Genomic DNA, 17,365 nt, shown 5'->3' on the forward strand with positions numbered 1-17,365 from the left:
AAGAAAAGGCTGCTTAAAATCATTAAAAGTTATTTGATCTCGCCCATCTGTGGTACACTTGCAGGAAATAATATTACTAATCATGACCAATCCAAATTTGGCTATAATAATGCAAATTTCTGCTCATTTTAATGCTTAAATTGAGAATACATGGGTTTTTCTAAGAAGTGAAATTAAGGGCGCACAACGATATAATTCTATTTGGTGGTGTGAAATCTGAAGATCTAGCTAGCTTTTTATTTCCCTACAGATCACTAGTACTGGATTTTAAAACAGATGGAACTGCCATTACTATATTCTAAGCATACAGTCTCAGATCTATGCTCAAGTGGCAAAGGGTGTCCACTTTATATTTGATATTGATTTTAGCCTGTTTGGGTCAGGTGAACATTTTAGTAAATGCTTATTAAAATATAAATGTGCCCAAAAGGGTAAATAAAAGCTAATAACCTTCTTTGGTATTTTTATACAGTGGTCAATGAGCATTTGATATTATTAAATTTCAGGAAAACTGGTTATGGTCCCGGGTTATGGTACATGTAAAAAATATATTTATTTGGAATCCTTGCATCAAGAGGAATTATTTAACATGTATTTTGACCCGATAGGTGGATGTTCACAAATTTGACCCTGTGTGAAAGGTTGTCAACCTTCGACTTGTTTCAGCCATACATTGTATCTTCAAAACTACAACCCGCGAAATTAATAGTTGGCACACTTGCACTAAACAATGGAAATGCGTGCCCTATTAAAATTGGGGAGGCGAGGGAAACATGCATACAATATATGTGAAGTACAGACTCCCCCCTATATCTCACCCTTCCCCACTCCCCATCATTCAATATTGGAGGGTCTCACGGACCTGTTGACAACATGGCTTGGTCCAACATTGAATTGGGGGAGCGGGGGCAAAGATATACCAAAAGACAGGCAAACTGTGCCAACCTTTTTTTCCTGGATTGTAGTATGTGTAATGAAATGATTGACTTTTTTGTTCCTTGTATCAGGAGAACATTTTGAATTGATTTTGAGCATTTTCAAATTCTTATACCATTACCCCCTGTGACCCCCAGGGGACCCCTTTAGGCACATATTTAAATTGACATTTACTATAAACATGCACACCAGACCCATCAAGCTAAAATCAATATCATATAAAGTGGACACCATTTCCCACTTGAGCGTAGATCTGAGTACACTTTTATACATTTTGCAAGAATAACTAAGAAGTTCTATCACTTTTAATTAATGCATTTATGAGAGTACACAATACAGTCACTTTAAATTCTATTCTTCAGAATTTAAATAGAAAACAGCACTCGTTAATTGGTGATGCAAGTTGTGGTCCTTTTCTGGCAAGTACGTGGAGTTCCCGTTCAATTTCATGAGGCTCGCTATCACAAAACCGTTTCACACAGATATCAAAGAATTCATCGATGCCAGCATCATTAAAGTTTGCAGAAAATGGAAGTCTTGCTTGAACTTCAATACATTTTCTTGCTCGTACTATTGTGTAACCTGCATTTTCACAATCATCCTCATCCCTAATTGTATGCAGTGGCATATGAAGAAACTTTAAAGTTGGTACATTCAAACCAAAACATGTTACAATTTCTGCTTGGTCAGGTATGCTCAACTGGACCCCACTAAGTCTCAAAGTACACAACTGTTTCATCCTGTGACTCACTTGAGCTAACCTGTTGGCTACTGCCTCTATCTTATCAACAGATGTTGCGGACAAACAACAGTATTGCAATGTTTCCCCACATGATGTTAACAGCTTGAAAAGACTCTCGGGATCTTTGGACAAATTGTTAGATCCTATAGAAAGATTCTGAAGCTGCTTTGCATGGAGGGAGTTCGCTAGGTAGGAAATATCCAACTCATTAAGCTGGCAAAAGTCAACCTGAAGTGTTGATAATTGTTTTTGGATACGTTGTAACAGGGTACGTAATTGATTGCTGAGCCGATTGCCTTCAAGATTCAGGTGAATCAAATTAGGTAATTTTGAGAAGGTACTTCCCAATTCAGCATATATGTTACTCCATCGAGATGGCTCATAGTTGAGAATATCATAGAATGTGTAGGACAGATCCAAAGACGACAGGTTTGTTAGGCGTTCAAGAAGTTTCAGTCCGTTGTGGAACATGTCCCTTGTCCTGAAGTTTAAAGAATTAACTGTCTGTAATAGCAGAAAAAGGAGAGAAAAAAAATAACAGTCCATAAATTAAGCTTTTCAAATCAAAATACCATATTGTTTGTAATAACGCCCAGAGGCGCTTGCATTTTTCCAAAAAGGGGCATTCATTGAAGTGAATTGTTTTAAATGAAAAAAATTTTAAAATCGGTTCATTTTCTCAATGGTGCTCCTGTAGAAAGGAGGGATTTACGAATATACTAATGCTAACCTACCATGGCGCCGCCCTACGGAAATTGAGTGGAAAATGACATTTTCGTGGTAAATACAACAAAATTACACCCGTAAGTGCATCATCAAGCAAGAATCTGGTGAAAGTCTACTATAATTAGGCAATGGAATGGATGGAAGTTTGAGTCATATTAGGTTTTGTCCATGCAATTTAATACTCGTCACTCACATGACTGATGTTTTAAGCTTACTCACACGATATGACATGGAAGTGTTTGTATTTTTGTCAATTTTTCATGGAAAAATTGGAGGGGCATTTATTAGAGGGGGAGTGCTTATTACAAACAATACGGTATACGGTATGCTACGAGATACTACATGTATTCTCATTAATTGTAATAACTTTGGCAAAGACCATAATTTGCTACAAATTTCTGTAAACTCTATGACAACACCAGAATTGTCAAAACTGTGTTGACAATTTTAGGGTGGTTTCTGGGAAAAAAATATTATATTTTAATGAGAATGTCTGCAATGGCTGAAAGTGGGTTGTAACTGTGAGAGCAATAAAATCTATCAAACTTAATTGGCCTACAACTGCCCGCTGACCCTGTGCCAAAATTTGAACAAATTTAAAAGGGGTTAAAACATTGCATTGTGGGAATACCTTCATTACACTGTTACAGTACTGTAATAATTTGGGTAAACTGTAAGACAATAATTGAACTCCACTACACTCATGATGATTACTAACAAAAGTGGCTTGCTCCTATATATTATCCCTCATTCAAATCAATTTAATGCATAACCTCAAGATTTGTGTGACATGGCGAGCTACTTTATAACTGCTTGAAAAAAGTTCAAAAATTAAATTATTATTACAGGCCATTTTTTAAAAGCACACTAATTAGTAACTTGAGTGCCCCTTGAAAAAGTTCATCATGTATTTAAATTATTTTCTACATCTTTTATTAATATTTTGCAAAAATTAAAAAAGAAAATCGCTCAAACTAAGCATCACGCTTATTCACTCTGTAAAGCATATCAAAAAAGTCTTAGCTCCCAGAGGCACAATATTTAATTGTCGACAAAACTCATGTTGCGTAACCTTGATCGATAATGAGCAAGCTCATTATTTTCAGAATTAAATCCGGAACTGGAGATGACATTTTTGCCATGCATACCACATGTGTGTCTTACAATCCTTAACCTTATAGTTCTCGGCCAGGTCCTTTTACACCAGTATACTGACTGGCCGTCGTGGCCGACATGCTCGTCCTGTGGCGTAAAAAGAACCAGCTCATGCCTTAGTCATGTGATACCCAGTTTGTTCTGTGAATGAGGTGCTTATATTTCATGACATATGATCCAATCAACCAATCAAGAACCCCACTTCCATGCTTACGCTGTACCAGGCTGTACAGTGTCTCTGAAATCGGCAACAAGTGCGAAAGAAAGTGATGACATCCCATGTGGGCCATTAAGCAAATCTTTATAAAGTATCAAGCACAAAGATAGGAGAAGCCTACCAAAAATAATACATACACAGTGAGGGAATATAACTATCAGTCCCCCTTGGCTAATAAAAGCAGGAAAATAAAAAATAAGATGGGAATAAAGTTACTTTTATATGTCCTACCTGTGGGTCTATCCTTGCTAAGATTTGGTTTATTGAGTTTTCTGAGATATACTGAAGTGAGAGAGATCTACATCTGACTGACATGCCTGTTGAACCAGACTTCAGGAAACTGAGAACCAATTTCTTGTTCTTCCGTCCTACTACCCAGTCCATGTATATCACTCGATTGTGCCCTGTATGGAGAAAAAAAATTAACAATTTAAGAACACTAACTGGTTAGAAAAACAAAGATTCATATCTGCAGACAGGACTGCAATCACAGACTAGAAAACATACAGACTATTTATTCACCAACAGTCAAAGTCCCTGTGCCTTGTATGCTGTGAATTCTCACAAAATAACGAGGGTCGCTTTTGATCGTACAAGCAAGTGTAACAAATCATGCCAGCATTGTGTGCCTTCGTGTTACATGAAAGAGCGTTATGTGTCTTCGAGTTTTTGTGAAAAACTGTACAAATATGTGTTATGTGCATAGCAGTTTCATCTCTCCCACTTCATGGCCCTCATTAACATCCCCCTCATTAATGGGTGATGCTGGGACTTTACATGTTGGTGAATAGTTTACAAATATTGACTGCTATGAGGGCACGGTTAAAATTATGGGCCCCGGGTGATCTCAAAACCATGACTATGCCCCGAGACAAAGTCGAGGGGCATAGTCATGGGTTTGAGATCACTGCAGGCCTAATTTTAACCCTGCCCCAAATATAAACCAGTCAATATTTGTTTTTTATATACCTCACATAGATTCCTGTCATCTGATTGGTTAAAAGTGCAGTGATTTTTTAAGAATTACGAAAAAACTAAACTATTCCCTGGGAATAGTCATTTTCACATCATCAGTGCGCGTCCCGATCAAACTCTACGCGTGTGATGGCATGTAGACCAAGACAAGGCCTCAGTATGTAGAACTATGGTCGGATTTAGGGGCAAGCATTTGTTTATTCTTGCCAAAGGATCCTCATATTTACAGTGTTATCATTCAATCAATATGATGGGCACGTTCAGTGTTGTTTTTTCTAGAATTCGAAGTCTGTGGCGATGATTTTGAAGCTTAGGCCTAAGCCTAGTTTTAGCGAGTTTAAGCATCCATCCATATTTTCACTGCATTAAATGCTCACAGCTTGTAGAGTATCTTCATGATCAACATGTTGGAAGCATACTTCGCTTCTGATTCAGTCCTTTTTGGCCACAATTTCTCTGCTTCAGTGCTTGCTTGTTTTGATTTTGGTGGACTTGCTGTGTTGGCATCGGCAAAACAAAATCAGTCTCTTCTACAGTCTTAATGTTGCACTTGGCAGTGACGTATTGTAAAAGTGATATTATTCAATCGAGAAAAGAGATTTTAAATGACTATTGCCCGGTCAATAGTAAACAAAAAAGACTATTGCCCGAGCAATAGTTCATTTTTTACGTATTTCTTAAAAAGGGGGGGGGGGGGCATAGCTAATTCAATGACCGCACTTTTAACCACTCAGATGACAGGAATCTATTATGAGGTATATAATCTGTATAAGTCTATGGCTGTAACTAAAGGTCAGTGTTTAGTCTCAATGTATTTTAGGTGTTTTGCCCTTGCAAAAGGCACTCCATTTTTTTGGCTCTAGACCAAAGTGCTATATTTTTGCTGCAACATGTTGCAAAGGAAATGTGCTCATAAGCCCTGCCTGCATACTAGGGGGTGGGTTGCTTTGTTTCAGATTGGTACAATGATTGTGTCTGAGTACACTCTACTTTTAAATCAATCATTCAGTAAAGATGGAAACTTGGCCATAATTGGTCTTTAAAAGTGGGTGTATTACTGGCAAAATAATTTACCTACTGAAACCAAAGGTGAGTACTAAAAATCAAAGACAAGCAGTAAAATGGGTTGCCTTTTACGATAATAAATTGCTTGATAGGCTTTTATAATGGCTAAGTTCATAACAGGTTTGTCATCAGACAAGTGCTATTGACAAATGTCAAGCTTTTATCAAGATTAGCTCTGACTTTTTTTCCAGGACAAACCTATCGTAAGTTTTGCATGTAGAACTGCCTATAGAGTACTATAGTACACTGCAACTTGCCCATTTATACTTGACTAACTTTTTTCTGCATGAAATGGTAGCTCTGAAAGTGTAGTTTAAAGTCCTATCGTTGTGATTTTTGAAACAAAATAATTTCACGATCCTTGACAACTTGACTTAGGGATGAAATCAAAATTTGACCGGCTGTTGACTGCCTGTTCCGTCCAGTTTCTATTGTTCTAAACAATGGAAACCGGACGGAACCGGCAATCAACCGCTGGTTGAGTTCCTTACCTGATTGCTGTGAGGTTGTGTTACTATGGCGATTCCCAAACATGTTCAGGAAATGGGTTACAAATTCTTCATCTGAGACTCTTTTAATTCCCATACCAGTGATGGAATAAGCTGTACAGGAAAAAAGTATTTCAGAATTAAAAAAGAATGAAATCTGTTTAATTTATGGGTGTAATATGCAACTAAATGTGACACAATCTGGTCCATGGAGGCATAAGGCGGCAAATTTGAAATTGAGATACGGCAAAAATATGAAGTAAAAAACAATAAAACACATAAGAAAATAGACATCACAAAACTTCATAACCAAGAATGCTAGACCTTTGGTGTTCTCAGTATATGATAGCCTAATGTTTGTATAAGGTAATAATTATAGTAACTCAATTTTCAGAAATGCCTCATTTGGCCTCCATGGACGAGATGGTGTCACAAGAAATCCAATTAATCATTTGAACATCATTCAGCGATACAGCTTTGACTCTCCTGAAAGACTCTCGCAACTTTGTTTATTTTTAGCAATTAGAGGAACAATTTGAAGTATATTACAAAAACATGCATGATAGAACAAAATTGAATTTGGACCCCACATGATCTTGGACCACTCGTGGGAAGGGGGCATATAAATAAATCAAACCGTTTCTAGTTTTTAAGTTTTATCATTTGGGGTGTAAGAATGCCAAAAAAACATTGGTTCCACAAATGTAGCAAGACCAAAATAATACAAATATCACTACACATACATATACATCATCATCATCATCATTTTTATTTATTTTTTTGTGGTTCACAACATCTGCGGACTTTGCACTCTTGAAATCAAAAAATTTACATTTGTGCAGCCCTTGATTTCCTTCTTCTACTTCTAATCTGTCACCAATGGCTCCGTAAATATCACTACACATGTACATCATCATCATCATCATCAGTCTGCTGCGGAGCAGGCGACTACAAGCTTTCTCCAACTATTGCGATCCTTTCAGTATCTCCCAGGAGGTGCTGGATATATTATAAGTACAGTGTGTGCAGCCGTCCCGCTTTCATCTTCCCATGTAGTGGAATATAAAGGGCATGTTCTTTCACAGGTTAAATGCGTCTTCAAGACGCAGTATATGGCTGAGAAATTTGAGTTGGTGAATCTTGACTCTGGCAACCAGTGGAGTGGTGCTGGTCAGATTGTAGATGGTTTCATTTGGAATGCGATCCACACTTAACATGACTCTGTAGCAAGATGTTGCAAAGGCATTGATCTTGTTTTCCATGTCCTTGGTCCGTTATTACCCATGACTCGCACCCATACAGAAAGACAGTAACACAAGTTGTCTCACAGCTTGATTTTTATTTCGATTGGTAGGGATGGGCTTCTCCAAAGGCGTTCCAGTTTCCAGAAAGCTGCCCAGGTTAGTGCTTTTCTTCTTTTTTAGGTCTGTAGCACTAAAGCCCATCTTGGAACCCAAGTAATTGAAATCTGTGACATGGTTGATGGTACATATACTACCATAGACTTCAAGTGCTAAATGGGTGATACAGTTTGCAGTCATATATTCTGTCTTAGGTGCGCTGATGACAAGGCCTAGATATGCTGCTGCAGTTGCAGTCCTAGTAAGCTGCGACTGGGCCCGGGCTATAGAAGATTCCAATAGGGCAATATCATCAGCAAAATACAGGTCATTCAGCATCCTTTTTAGCAGGATATACCTGCTTGACCAACGCGGGAAGGTAACAATTCCTGCGTCAATTCCAGAAGTTGATTTCTTCAGAAGGTAGTCTACCAGGATAATGAACAGGAATGGTGCCAACACATCACCCTGAAGCACTCCAGTTGTTACTTGGAAAGGCTCTGAGATACTTCCATCTACCATAACAGCACTATTGGTGTCCTTGAAGAGCACTTGGATGGCATTAACCACAACCTTTGGTATTCCATAATGCAGCACTGAAAACATGACGAACCTGTTGATGGAGTCAAAGGCTTTTTTGAAGTCCACAAAAGTGACTGTCAAAGGAAGTTGGTACATATCGCCATGTACTAAATACTTACTTACCTAAGTCAGATATGTCCAATACTTGAAGTTTCCCATTCCTACGAATCTGTTCCCTGAATCCAGCTGCTATCATTAAGCATAGACTTCTGATAAAAGCTATTTGTGACCGGTGATCCCAGGTGCAAACCCTGCATTGGGCATCACTCACTTTGGGCATGAGTGATCTCAAATTAAGCACTCTGTAAGGCCACTGGGCAACTATTTCCTATAAAATACAATCACATGCAAATAATTGAACATAAGTAATATAGAAAGTTTTGTTTAATCTTTTAAATTAGAAAGTTTATACTCTTTTGCTTCACTCTGAAAATGTATGGTATGCAAATTTGGTAACCATATGGGTATAAGCACATCCCTTTATTGCAAAATATTCTAGAAACACGGGTACACCTGGGTATATAAGCCAAGTTATACTTTTGGCTTGATTATATATACAGGGAAAGAAGATAACACATCACACAATAGCACAATTAAGGCAGCTGTGTACTCTCAGACATGCATGTAGTAAAAGTGCCATAACTTTGTAATTATTCACGCAAGACATATAAAAGTATACATTTTTATAAAGACAATACATCAATGAATCTTAATACAAATACAGATTTGGTGTAAAAACAACAATTATGAAGAAAATCACAAAAAAGTGAGTTTTTAGCAATTTTTGTTCGGTACATCATAACAAAAAAACACTCTTTCCAAAAATTTTTGTTTTGTTTTTTTCTTAATCTTCAGACATCATTCCAAAAACGTTTCTTTTTAGTTTTTTGATATTGGCCTTATTTTTTTAGATATTGACCATATAAGGCATCAAAATGAACTTTTTACAATTCACAAACGCCTATTTGCACAAAATGATGCCTAAAATCGGAAATAGACCAAAATATAAAAAAATGAGAAAACCGTTTCTTAAAGGGGCATTTCGTGATCCACAGCCTCATCCCCCCACTTTTCTCAAAAAAAGTTGAGATTTTTATATCACTGGAAACCTCTGGCTACATAATTTTTATGTACAAAATATTTCTTGCAGATTAATTCGTTTAGCAAAGATATCGTGAAATTTTAATTTCGTTCTGGTGCACCAGAGCGAAATTACAACGTATGTCTATGGAGCAGTGTAATACACATAATCATGCATAACTTCATAAGCGCAATATCGGAATCAACTGAAATTTTGGGAATATGCTTTTTTCGTGGATATGTACTGAAAAATGTCATAAAAAGAGGATGCTAGGATCACGAAATACTCCTTTAAGTCGATCATGCTTTTTATGATGAGCATAATTGCTTACCTATAGATGCTGTATTTATTGAGTTATCGTGTACCTAAATCGTCATTTTACAGAGAAAATGAACATTGAAATAAAGGCCGTTGAAGTTTAAAGAGGTCACATTTTGCACTTTGATCGAAGCTCACAGGAGAATGCGGCAGTTCTCGTTATTCTACCTTACATTACGTGAACATCGGGTAAATCCACAGCCCCTTTAGAAGTTTGGGTGAAATCTATTCATATCTTGGTGTTTAAATCGGGGGAAAGAACTTGAAAAAATTCACATTTATCAGCTAAAACGGAGCCATTTGACCGCAAGGTTTTTATGAAATCAGTGCTTCCGATATATAAGATGCGCCGCGCATGCAGATAAGCGTTGCGTATGCGTAGCGTATCTGTGCGTTAACTAATTGCGCGTCTACAAAACGCCATGCGTTGTTGCGCGCGTATACCCCGATGGTACAACAAAGATTTTCTTTCCTTTTAAATTGCGGAAACGAGTAAAATAGTGAAATAAAATCCATAAAATAGAGCAGTTAGAGTTAACAAATCTGGATTTTCTTACCTTGTATTTATAAAAAACATAACAAAGTAAATACATTTCAAAAAAGCGCAATTGCGCGAAAGAAACAATGTCTAGAGTACACAGCCGCGTTAAATATGAAATGAATTGTGCTAGTGTGCGATGCATGATTATTCTTATTGATATTGTATATTGATATATTAAGAATAATGATTTAGCACTTGTTTAGTGCCTGTATGGGACCATACAACCCTTCTCTGACATTACAAAATCCACTACTGGCGCCTTGCTGCGTGTCTCGATACCGCCGAGGAACTAGGGCTAGTTCTATAATGATTAAGCATCATTAATTTAATCTTGTGCGCTAGTTTGTAATGTTTAAATGTACTTTGTTTCAGTGTATGATGCGTAGGCCTCTTCCCTTGTTTGTTAAATATTTGATTTAAAGTAAACAAAAAACATAGTGTGTCTATCAATGCTGGGTAATAAACCATAGAAAAGAAGCTTTGAATGGACTTGGAGTTAGTCTAGATTATAAAGATCCTTTATACTTTGGTAGCCAATATATAGTTCAATATCTGATTTATATGTAGCTGTTCTGGTAGATAGCAGTTGGATCATAGATGCATAGGCTTCCAAAAGTTCTTGGACATTTTACATTCTAGCTTATCCCCTGGGTATATAAGCCCACCCCTATTTTTGGGCAGAACCTACATTACATGTATATCAACAAGGGAAGTGGGCTTATACACGAGTAGTTACAGGAAAGTCTAAATAGCTTTCTTGAATATTTATGAATGAAGAAAGAAAGTGTTCATACCATGATACACAATTGTCGCTCATGTCTTAAGGCAGACACCAGGAAGCGTTCATACAAGTCTTTTGGAATGAGTTGTAGTGCACACTTTGTTCTACCATGGTCCATTAAAATAGACTTGATGCAAATGTTGACAAGGGATGGTAGTTGTCCATAACCTTTGTCTGAAAAGATACTTGCTTTCATGGAATCCATCTGTGAGGGGAAAAAAAGAGTTCAAAATTATGAATATTGAAAAATTTAAGTGATTGGAAATGAAAATAAAATAATGTGATACCTCACACAGAATGCTTTTAATAATAACTTGTCACACAAAACTTATGCATTCTCCCATTCCCACTAGTTGACCAGTATAATAATAACAAGAGCACCTCACCTGAATTGACCATTCATAACTGGAGATGCATAATTTATTTGATTTGCTCTGAACATTTGAGCTGTAACATCTAACACATTTAGCCAGATCATTCTCAAGTCTCAAGTCCATCTTTTAATTGTGCTTCTGCACGTTGCAACACACTTGTGTGCAATACACCTCCCAAACCATGAAATTTTGTAGTTATTTTGTGGAAATGACTTGGAGTTGCACTGTTATTTATTTTTTGCATGTGTTCATAGTCATTCTGAAAATGATTTTTCAAAACCTGAGAGAGTGTGACCTGCCTACCCATTTATTGATTTGGCATACTAATGACTCCCTTCCAAATGCTGATATTTGAGCTGGGTGGATTTGTGGGAATATGTGACATGTTCCACAATACCACCCAGCCACTTTTAAAGAAAATATTTTCAAAGGTGTAACAAACATTCGGTGCATGAACTTACATATTTGTTCGCACCCTGTATTACCACTTTGGTCAATCATAACATTATAGCAAAACTATACATTTTATTAAACCTCATAGTCAGGCTGCAAAATAACCGAAGGCACTGAAGGCAATTGCCTTCAGTGCCCCTATACCAGTTGCCTTGATGCCATATTAATTGCTGCTATTCTTTAACATGTAATTGCCTTGTAAAATAGATGTGGCCTTTCAAAATTGCGTTAGTGAAATGGGTGCATGCCCTTCAGAATCCTTATTTTGCAGCCTGCTCATAGTGTGGCCTGTACATAATTAGATTTCTTTTGAGGTGGTAACAGCAGCAAATGCAATACATGCTTTAATTATATCTGGAGGCAGTTAGAAATCATGCGGAACTGCAACTCTTTACGACAAGAATTGTCATACTTTTGTAAACACCCAACTCCATGTATGTAGTTACCAGGCTCCATTTCCGGAGGTTCTGCGCCCGAGCGCAAAACCTCCAAAACCAGAGGTTCTGCGTATAACGTGCGCAGAAACTCCGTTTTTGAAGGTTTTGCGCATGGACGACAGTGACTTTTCAAAGTTTCCCATTCTGACCGGTCATTGGAACGAAATAAAATGACAAGGTCCTAAAATATAAATTGGGAGCAAAATTGGCATAAGCATATATTTACCTTTATATATTTCTTTTTTATTTTAACATATATGCAAACATGAAACAAGCATATTGTGAAAGTATCAAAGGGTTTCTTATGAAATGGCACTTTACTAGTCAATGGCATAAATTATTTTTTCAAACCGAGGCATTGAAATCATGCATTTAGAGAACATTTTGCCAAAATCATCCAAGATGGCCGATATGACACAAAATCAAAATTGCACTAAGTCCAGGTAAACTTTTTTTTCACAACCAAAAATTTCAATGTTATTGGGTTTAATATGACCAATTAGTAGGTGTATGCAAATTAAATCTTAAGTGTCATTGAAGGTCATTGACTCATTCAAAACAATAGAGGTTATCCACTTCACTCATCATGCTCATGTGTGACTTCTAACAAAAGGAGCTAAAGGGTGCTGGTTCCCGTAGTATTCCTCATTCAAAACAATTCAATACATGACCTCGGAGTTACCTGCATGACTTTCGCGGGCTATTTTGAAACAGTTATGGTTGCACATTCAGGTACTTCTTTTGAAAGTTCTAAACAAGGTATAGCCAGCAGCAAGTTGTATATGGTATAGGCCTAAATATAAGAAAGCGTTTAGGATTGAAATCAGGTGAAAAATACATCGAATGGGCACGAAACTTCACATTTATGTTCAGAAAGGTGTCTTCTTAGCATGATTCGAAAGGAGTATGGAAATTCCAAAGGGAAGCTTGTGATTTAATTTTTAACTCAAGATCTACTGTTCAATTTTTTAACCTTTTTACAGAGGGTATGATAGAGGTATTACTGGCAACTCTGCCAAATTACAGCTCAGTAGGCCACGTTTTTCACCTGAAATTATTGACATGAATATTTAGTGCCATTCTTGAGCAGTGCTGAACTCAGCCACTGGCAATTAAGCGCACTGTGGCGATGGACCAATTTTGACTCGCACTTACAGGAAAATGAAATAAGTTATGTTGCTGTAATTTGCAAGATAGTTACAAAATATAATTGGCATTAACTTCCCCAATTTTTACAGAAAAATATTGAAAAATAAAAGAATGGGATCAATTTAGAAATGTCTGTGCAAGCAGTGCACAGTTGAGCTCCCTGCATGTCTATGGGAGTGTTCTAATCAAGTTGATGGTTCATTGGTCATTGCTAATTATAGTTAATAAAAAATTGGAGTTTTTGCGCATCAAAACTAATGTTATAAAATTGTTTAAACATGCTTAATCTTAATTACTTTTAGTATACATAAAAACTCCAAAATCGGAGTTTTTAGCTTTACCCGTCATAAAACCTCCGATATTGGAGTTTTTAGCATCAAAACTAATGTTATAAAATTGTTTAAACATGCTTAATCTTAATTACTTTTAGCATACGCAAAAACTCCAAAATCAGAGTTTTTTGCGCCGTCATAAAACCTCCGATATTGGAGTTTTTAGCATCAAAACTAATGTTATAAAATTGTTTAAACATGCTTAATCTTAATTACTTTTAGTATACGCATAAAAACTCCAAAATCGGAGTTCAGCGCCCGTCATAAAACCTCCGATATTGGAGTTTTTAGCATCAAAACTTATGTTATAAAATTGTTTAAACATGCTTAATCTTAAGTTTTTGCGCCCGTCGCAAAACCTCCGATATTGGAGTTTTTGCGCACGCTGTGGTGGTTTTTAACTATAATAATAGTCACTGTCGTCCATGCGCAAAACCTCCGGAAATGGAGTAACTTCATACCTCCCCAACTCTCCAAATCAACAAAATTATCATGCACTCACTCAGCAATCTGGTTACAGTCATTCCATTTACAAACTCAGACTATAAACTTACCTTGTACCATGTGTACCAGTATTAATTAGTTGTGTCTGAAGAACTTGAGGCCCATCCAGTTGAGAAATATGAACATTGCTGCTACTGGTATTGTGACAGGCAGAAGTACAGAATAGTAGCACAACGTATCTGGAACAAGACAACTTGATGGAAAATCCTGACAATGGAGAAAAAGGTGGTGGCAAATTGTAAATGTGCTATTTTAAATCCATTTTTCTTACACAGTCATGCATGGCATTTCATGCATATGAAATTTTGACATTGAAAATCGCAATGAAATTTATATTATAAAGTTCTGAAAATAAGCTGGAAACTAATCGCAATGGGATTATGCTCTAGCTTATTACATGTGGCTTCACTAAAGCTCCCTAAGGCTTAGCTCTAAAGTCCAATTAATTTGGAAAAAAAAAATCTATTTTCTTAGTCCTACATTACACCACATTTCGCCATAATTCATTCTAGAAACGCTTGCTGTTAGAATAAGAAAAATTTTAATGCTAAATTATTGCACATTCTAGGGAAGCGTGGTTACCGCTTTTGAAATAACCGAGTGAGAGGGTTTTCAAGAAAATATTTTTCCTGTCAAAACTGAAGCATCCTCTGTATAAAAGAAAATATGAATATTAACTGCACATCATATATAACGATTCGTGATACCCAATTGTGGCACATTTGATGTCGTTTATGAGGCAGAGAATTTTATTTCAATTTTATATACGCCAAAATATTTTTTTAATTTACCAAGAATAAGGATAGAAAAAACGTTGAAAATTCTATGTATAAATAACATTAGACCCGGCAAAAGATTACTGTTTCGTTTTTATGGTAATCTAATCTTTTATTTCCTGAAAAAACATTTGGGGTCTAAAATGGATTTTGTATGTAATTGATAAAAACATCGAACGACATACAAGAAAAATGGTAGGTTCCTCTATAGTATTTTACAGACCATGGAAATGTACTGACGCCGTGCGAGCACATGTCAAAATCGATATAATGTATTGTCCATATAGACGCGCATTTATCATGTTTATTTTCGGATTAACAACAATTGAGCGCTAATAATACACATTAATGTTTTTAGGGAAATAAAATTCCAAAATATGGTACGTTTTCTGCTTTTGCTTGTCACGTGGTAGGCCTATATTGAAGTTGCGATTATATCTTCAAATAAGTTTCAAATAGATTCCATCAAGACAAGTGGCCGAGTGGTCTAAGGCGCTAGGTTCATAGAGCATATCCAAAGCGGCGTGGTCCGACGTGAGTTCGAACCCCGCCTCTGCCAAACTTTAAAAGAAGTAAAATTAAAATTAAATTTTAACTTTTTTCAATTTTCATATTGGGGAAATGTGATTGGGAGAATTTATGTATGGCGTGGAGTGGTGTGGTCCTACATGTACATCAACCAGCATTCTTAAAGTTCCAATCAGGACAGGACACTGTCTTCTAAAACCAGAGAAAAACTGTCAAAATGGAAGCCTCTTTAGCAACCTTAGACAAACAGCAACTACAAAACCCTTATTCAGACACTTATTTTAGACATTGGACTACCTACAAGTGAGTACCGTAATAAAGGTTTAAAAAAGGGCATTTCGTGATCCACAGCCTCATCCCCCACTTTTCTCAAAAAAAGTTGAGATTTTTATACCACTGGAAATTAACCTCTGGCTACATAATGTTTATGTGCAAAACATTTCTCGCTGAATCTCGCAGATTAATTCGTTAGCAAAGCTATAGTGAAATTTGAATTTCGTTCTGGTATACCGAAATTACGACACATTGTCTATGGAGCAGTGTAATACACAAAATCATGCATAACTCGCAAACGTAAAATTGGAATCAATTGAAATTTTGGGAATAAGCTTTTTTCGTGGATATCTACTGGAAAATGTCATAAAAAGAGGATGCTAGGATCACGAAATATACTCCTTTAAGGCCAGAGTAATGGAAGACACATTCGTCCACGCCCGAATTTTAGATTTCTTGATATTTATCAACACTAACATGTATTCTTTCACTTGAAACTGATAAAATACAACTTGTTAATATTTACACATATTTTTGCTTGATTTATTTCACTCTTTTCAACTCTAAAAAGTCACATGGCTCAAGACAGCTTAGTAAATTGGCGGAAATAATGAGTCAGAAATGCGTGAATGCGAAATATTGTGATTACTGCTGAGCGATTCGCGTCGCGTGTGGCGCAGCTATGCTGGCGTATGTCCAACGCAGTCAAGGCGCATTCGGTATGTTTTTAACGCCGGCAAAAGTAAACAAAACACAAATTTGCGGTCAAAATGCCACTTAGATTTTTTAATTATTTTGAATGTTGGCGTACTAAAAGCAGACATTATACTTCATTGTTGCAAAAAGATGCATATTAAGACCATGCACCAGGTACAGCTTTTACAAGCGTGAAAGTCTTGCCGTTTTAAAATATAAGGAAATTTTGTGCATAATTTTGACATTTTTTTACTAAAACGTCGATTTCTCATAGTTCACTTTTGACAATATTGCACGATTTTTGTGACAAGATAACTCGAAAAATATGCAAGCAAAAGGTAAACTTTTGCACTATCGTTTAGAGTACATCAAAGTCTAGGGAAGGTTTTCTCATTTTTTCAAAATATTTGTTTTAAACAAAAATATACACCATTATGTGCAATTTTTAGCTGAATAGAATGACAAAATTGCTTTTTTCACATGTTTTTTTCAATAATTAAAAAAAAGAGACGAATTTAAAAAAAATAAGAAAACCTTCCCTAAGTTCATGTCTCTTCTTCATTAAAAGCTAACTGATTTTTTTTTACTCCGAACTGATTTTTTTTAAAGTTGTCACAAAAAATTGGGGTAAAAAAGTGATTTTTTGTGATTTTAACAAACACTTGAGATTTTTGAAAAAATCTGGCGTCACCATGGGATTCCTTGACTCATTTCCTTTCCAAAAATGTATAGTTTTATATACTTTGGAGATACAATTCAGAAATAATGATGCTCGAAAAGGTCCGTGTTCTCTCCCATTACTCTGCCCTTAAGTGGTTACAAGAGATTTAAAGGGAGTCTCCGGCAATCATAACATTATGCCTTATATGTTAGAAAAATAATTATCAAGCACGAAT

General features: G+C 36.3%; 1 protein-coding gene across 1 annotated transcript; it reads right to left on the minus strand.

Moving 5' to 3' along the window:
* Positions 1-227: 227 nt before the first annotated feature.
* Positions 228-14,385, minus strand: LOC140164885 (leucine-rich repeat-containing protein 14-like). Its single transcript, XM_072188264.1, has 6 exons — positions 14,247-14,385; positions 10,961-11,152; positions 8,350-8,554; positions 6,308-6,418; positions 4,008-4,180; positions 228-2,182 (listed from the first exon to the last, which is right to left on the minus strand). Exons 2-6 carry the CDS (start codon positions 11,150-11,152, stop codon positions 1,295-1,297), a joined length of 1,569 nt encoding a protein of 522 aa, XP_072044365.1. The 5' UTR covers positions 14,247-14,385; the 3' UTR covers positions 228-1,294.
* Positions 14,386-17,365: the final 2,980 nt, after the last annotated feature.

Source organism: Amphiura filiformis, chromosome 11 (assembly GCF_039555335.1).
Source record: "Amphiura filiformis chromosome 11, Afil_fr2py, whole genome shotgun sequence".
Taxonomy (NCBI): domain Eukaryota; kingdom Metazoa; phylum Echinodermata; class Ophiuroidea; order Amphilepidida; family Amphiuridae; genus Amphiura; species Amphiura filiformis.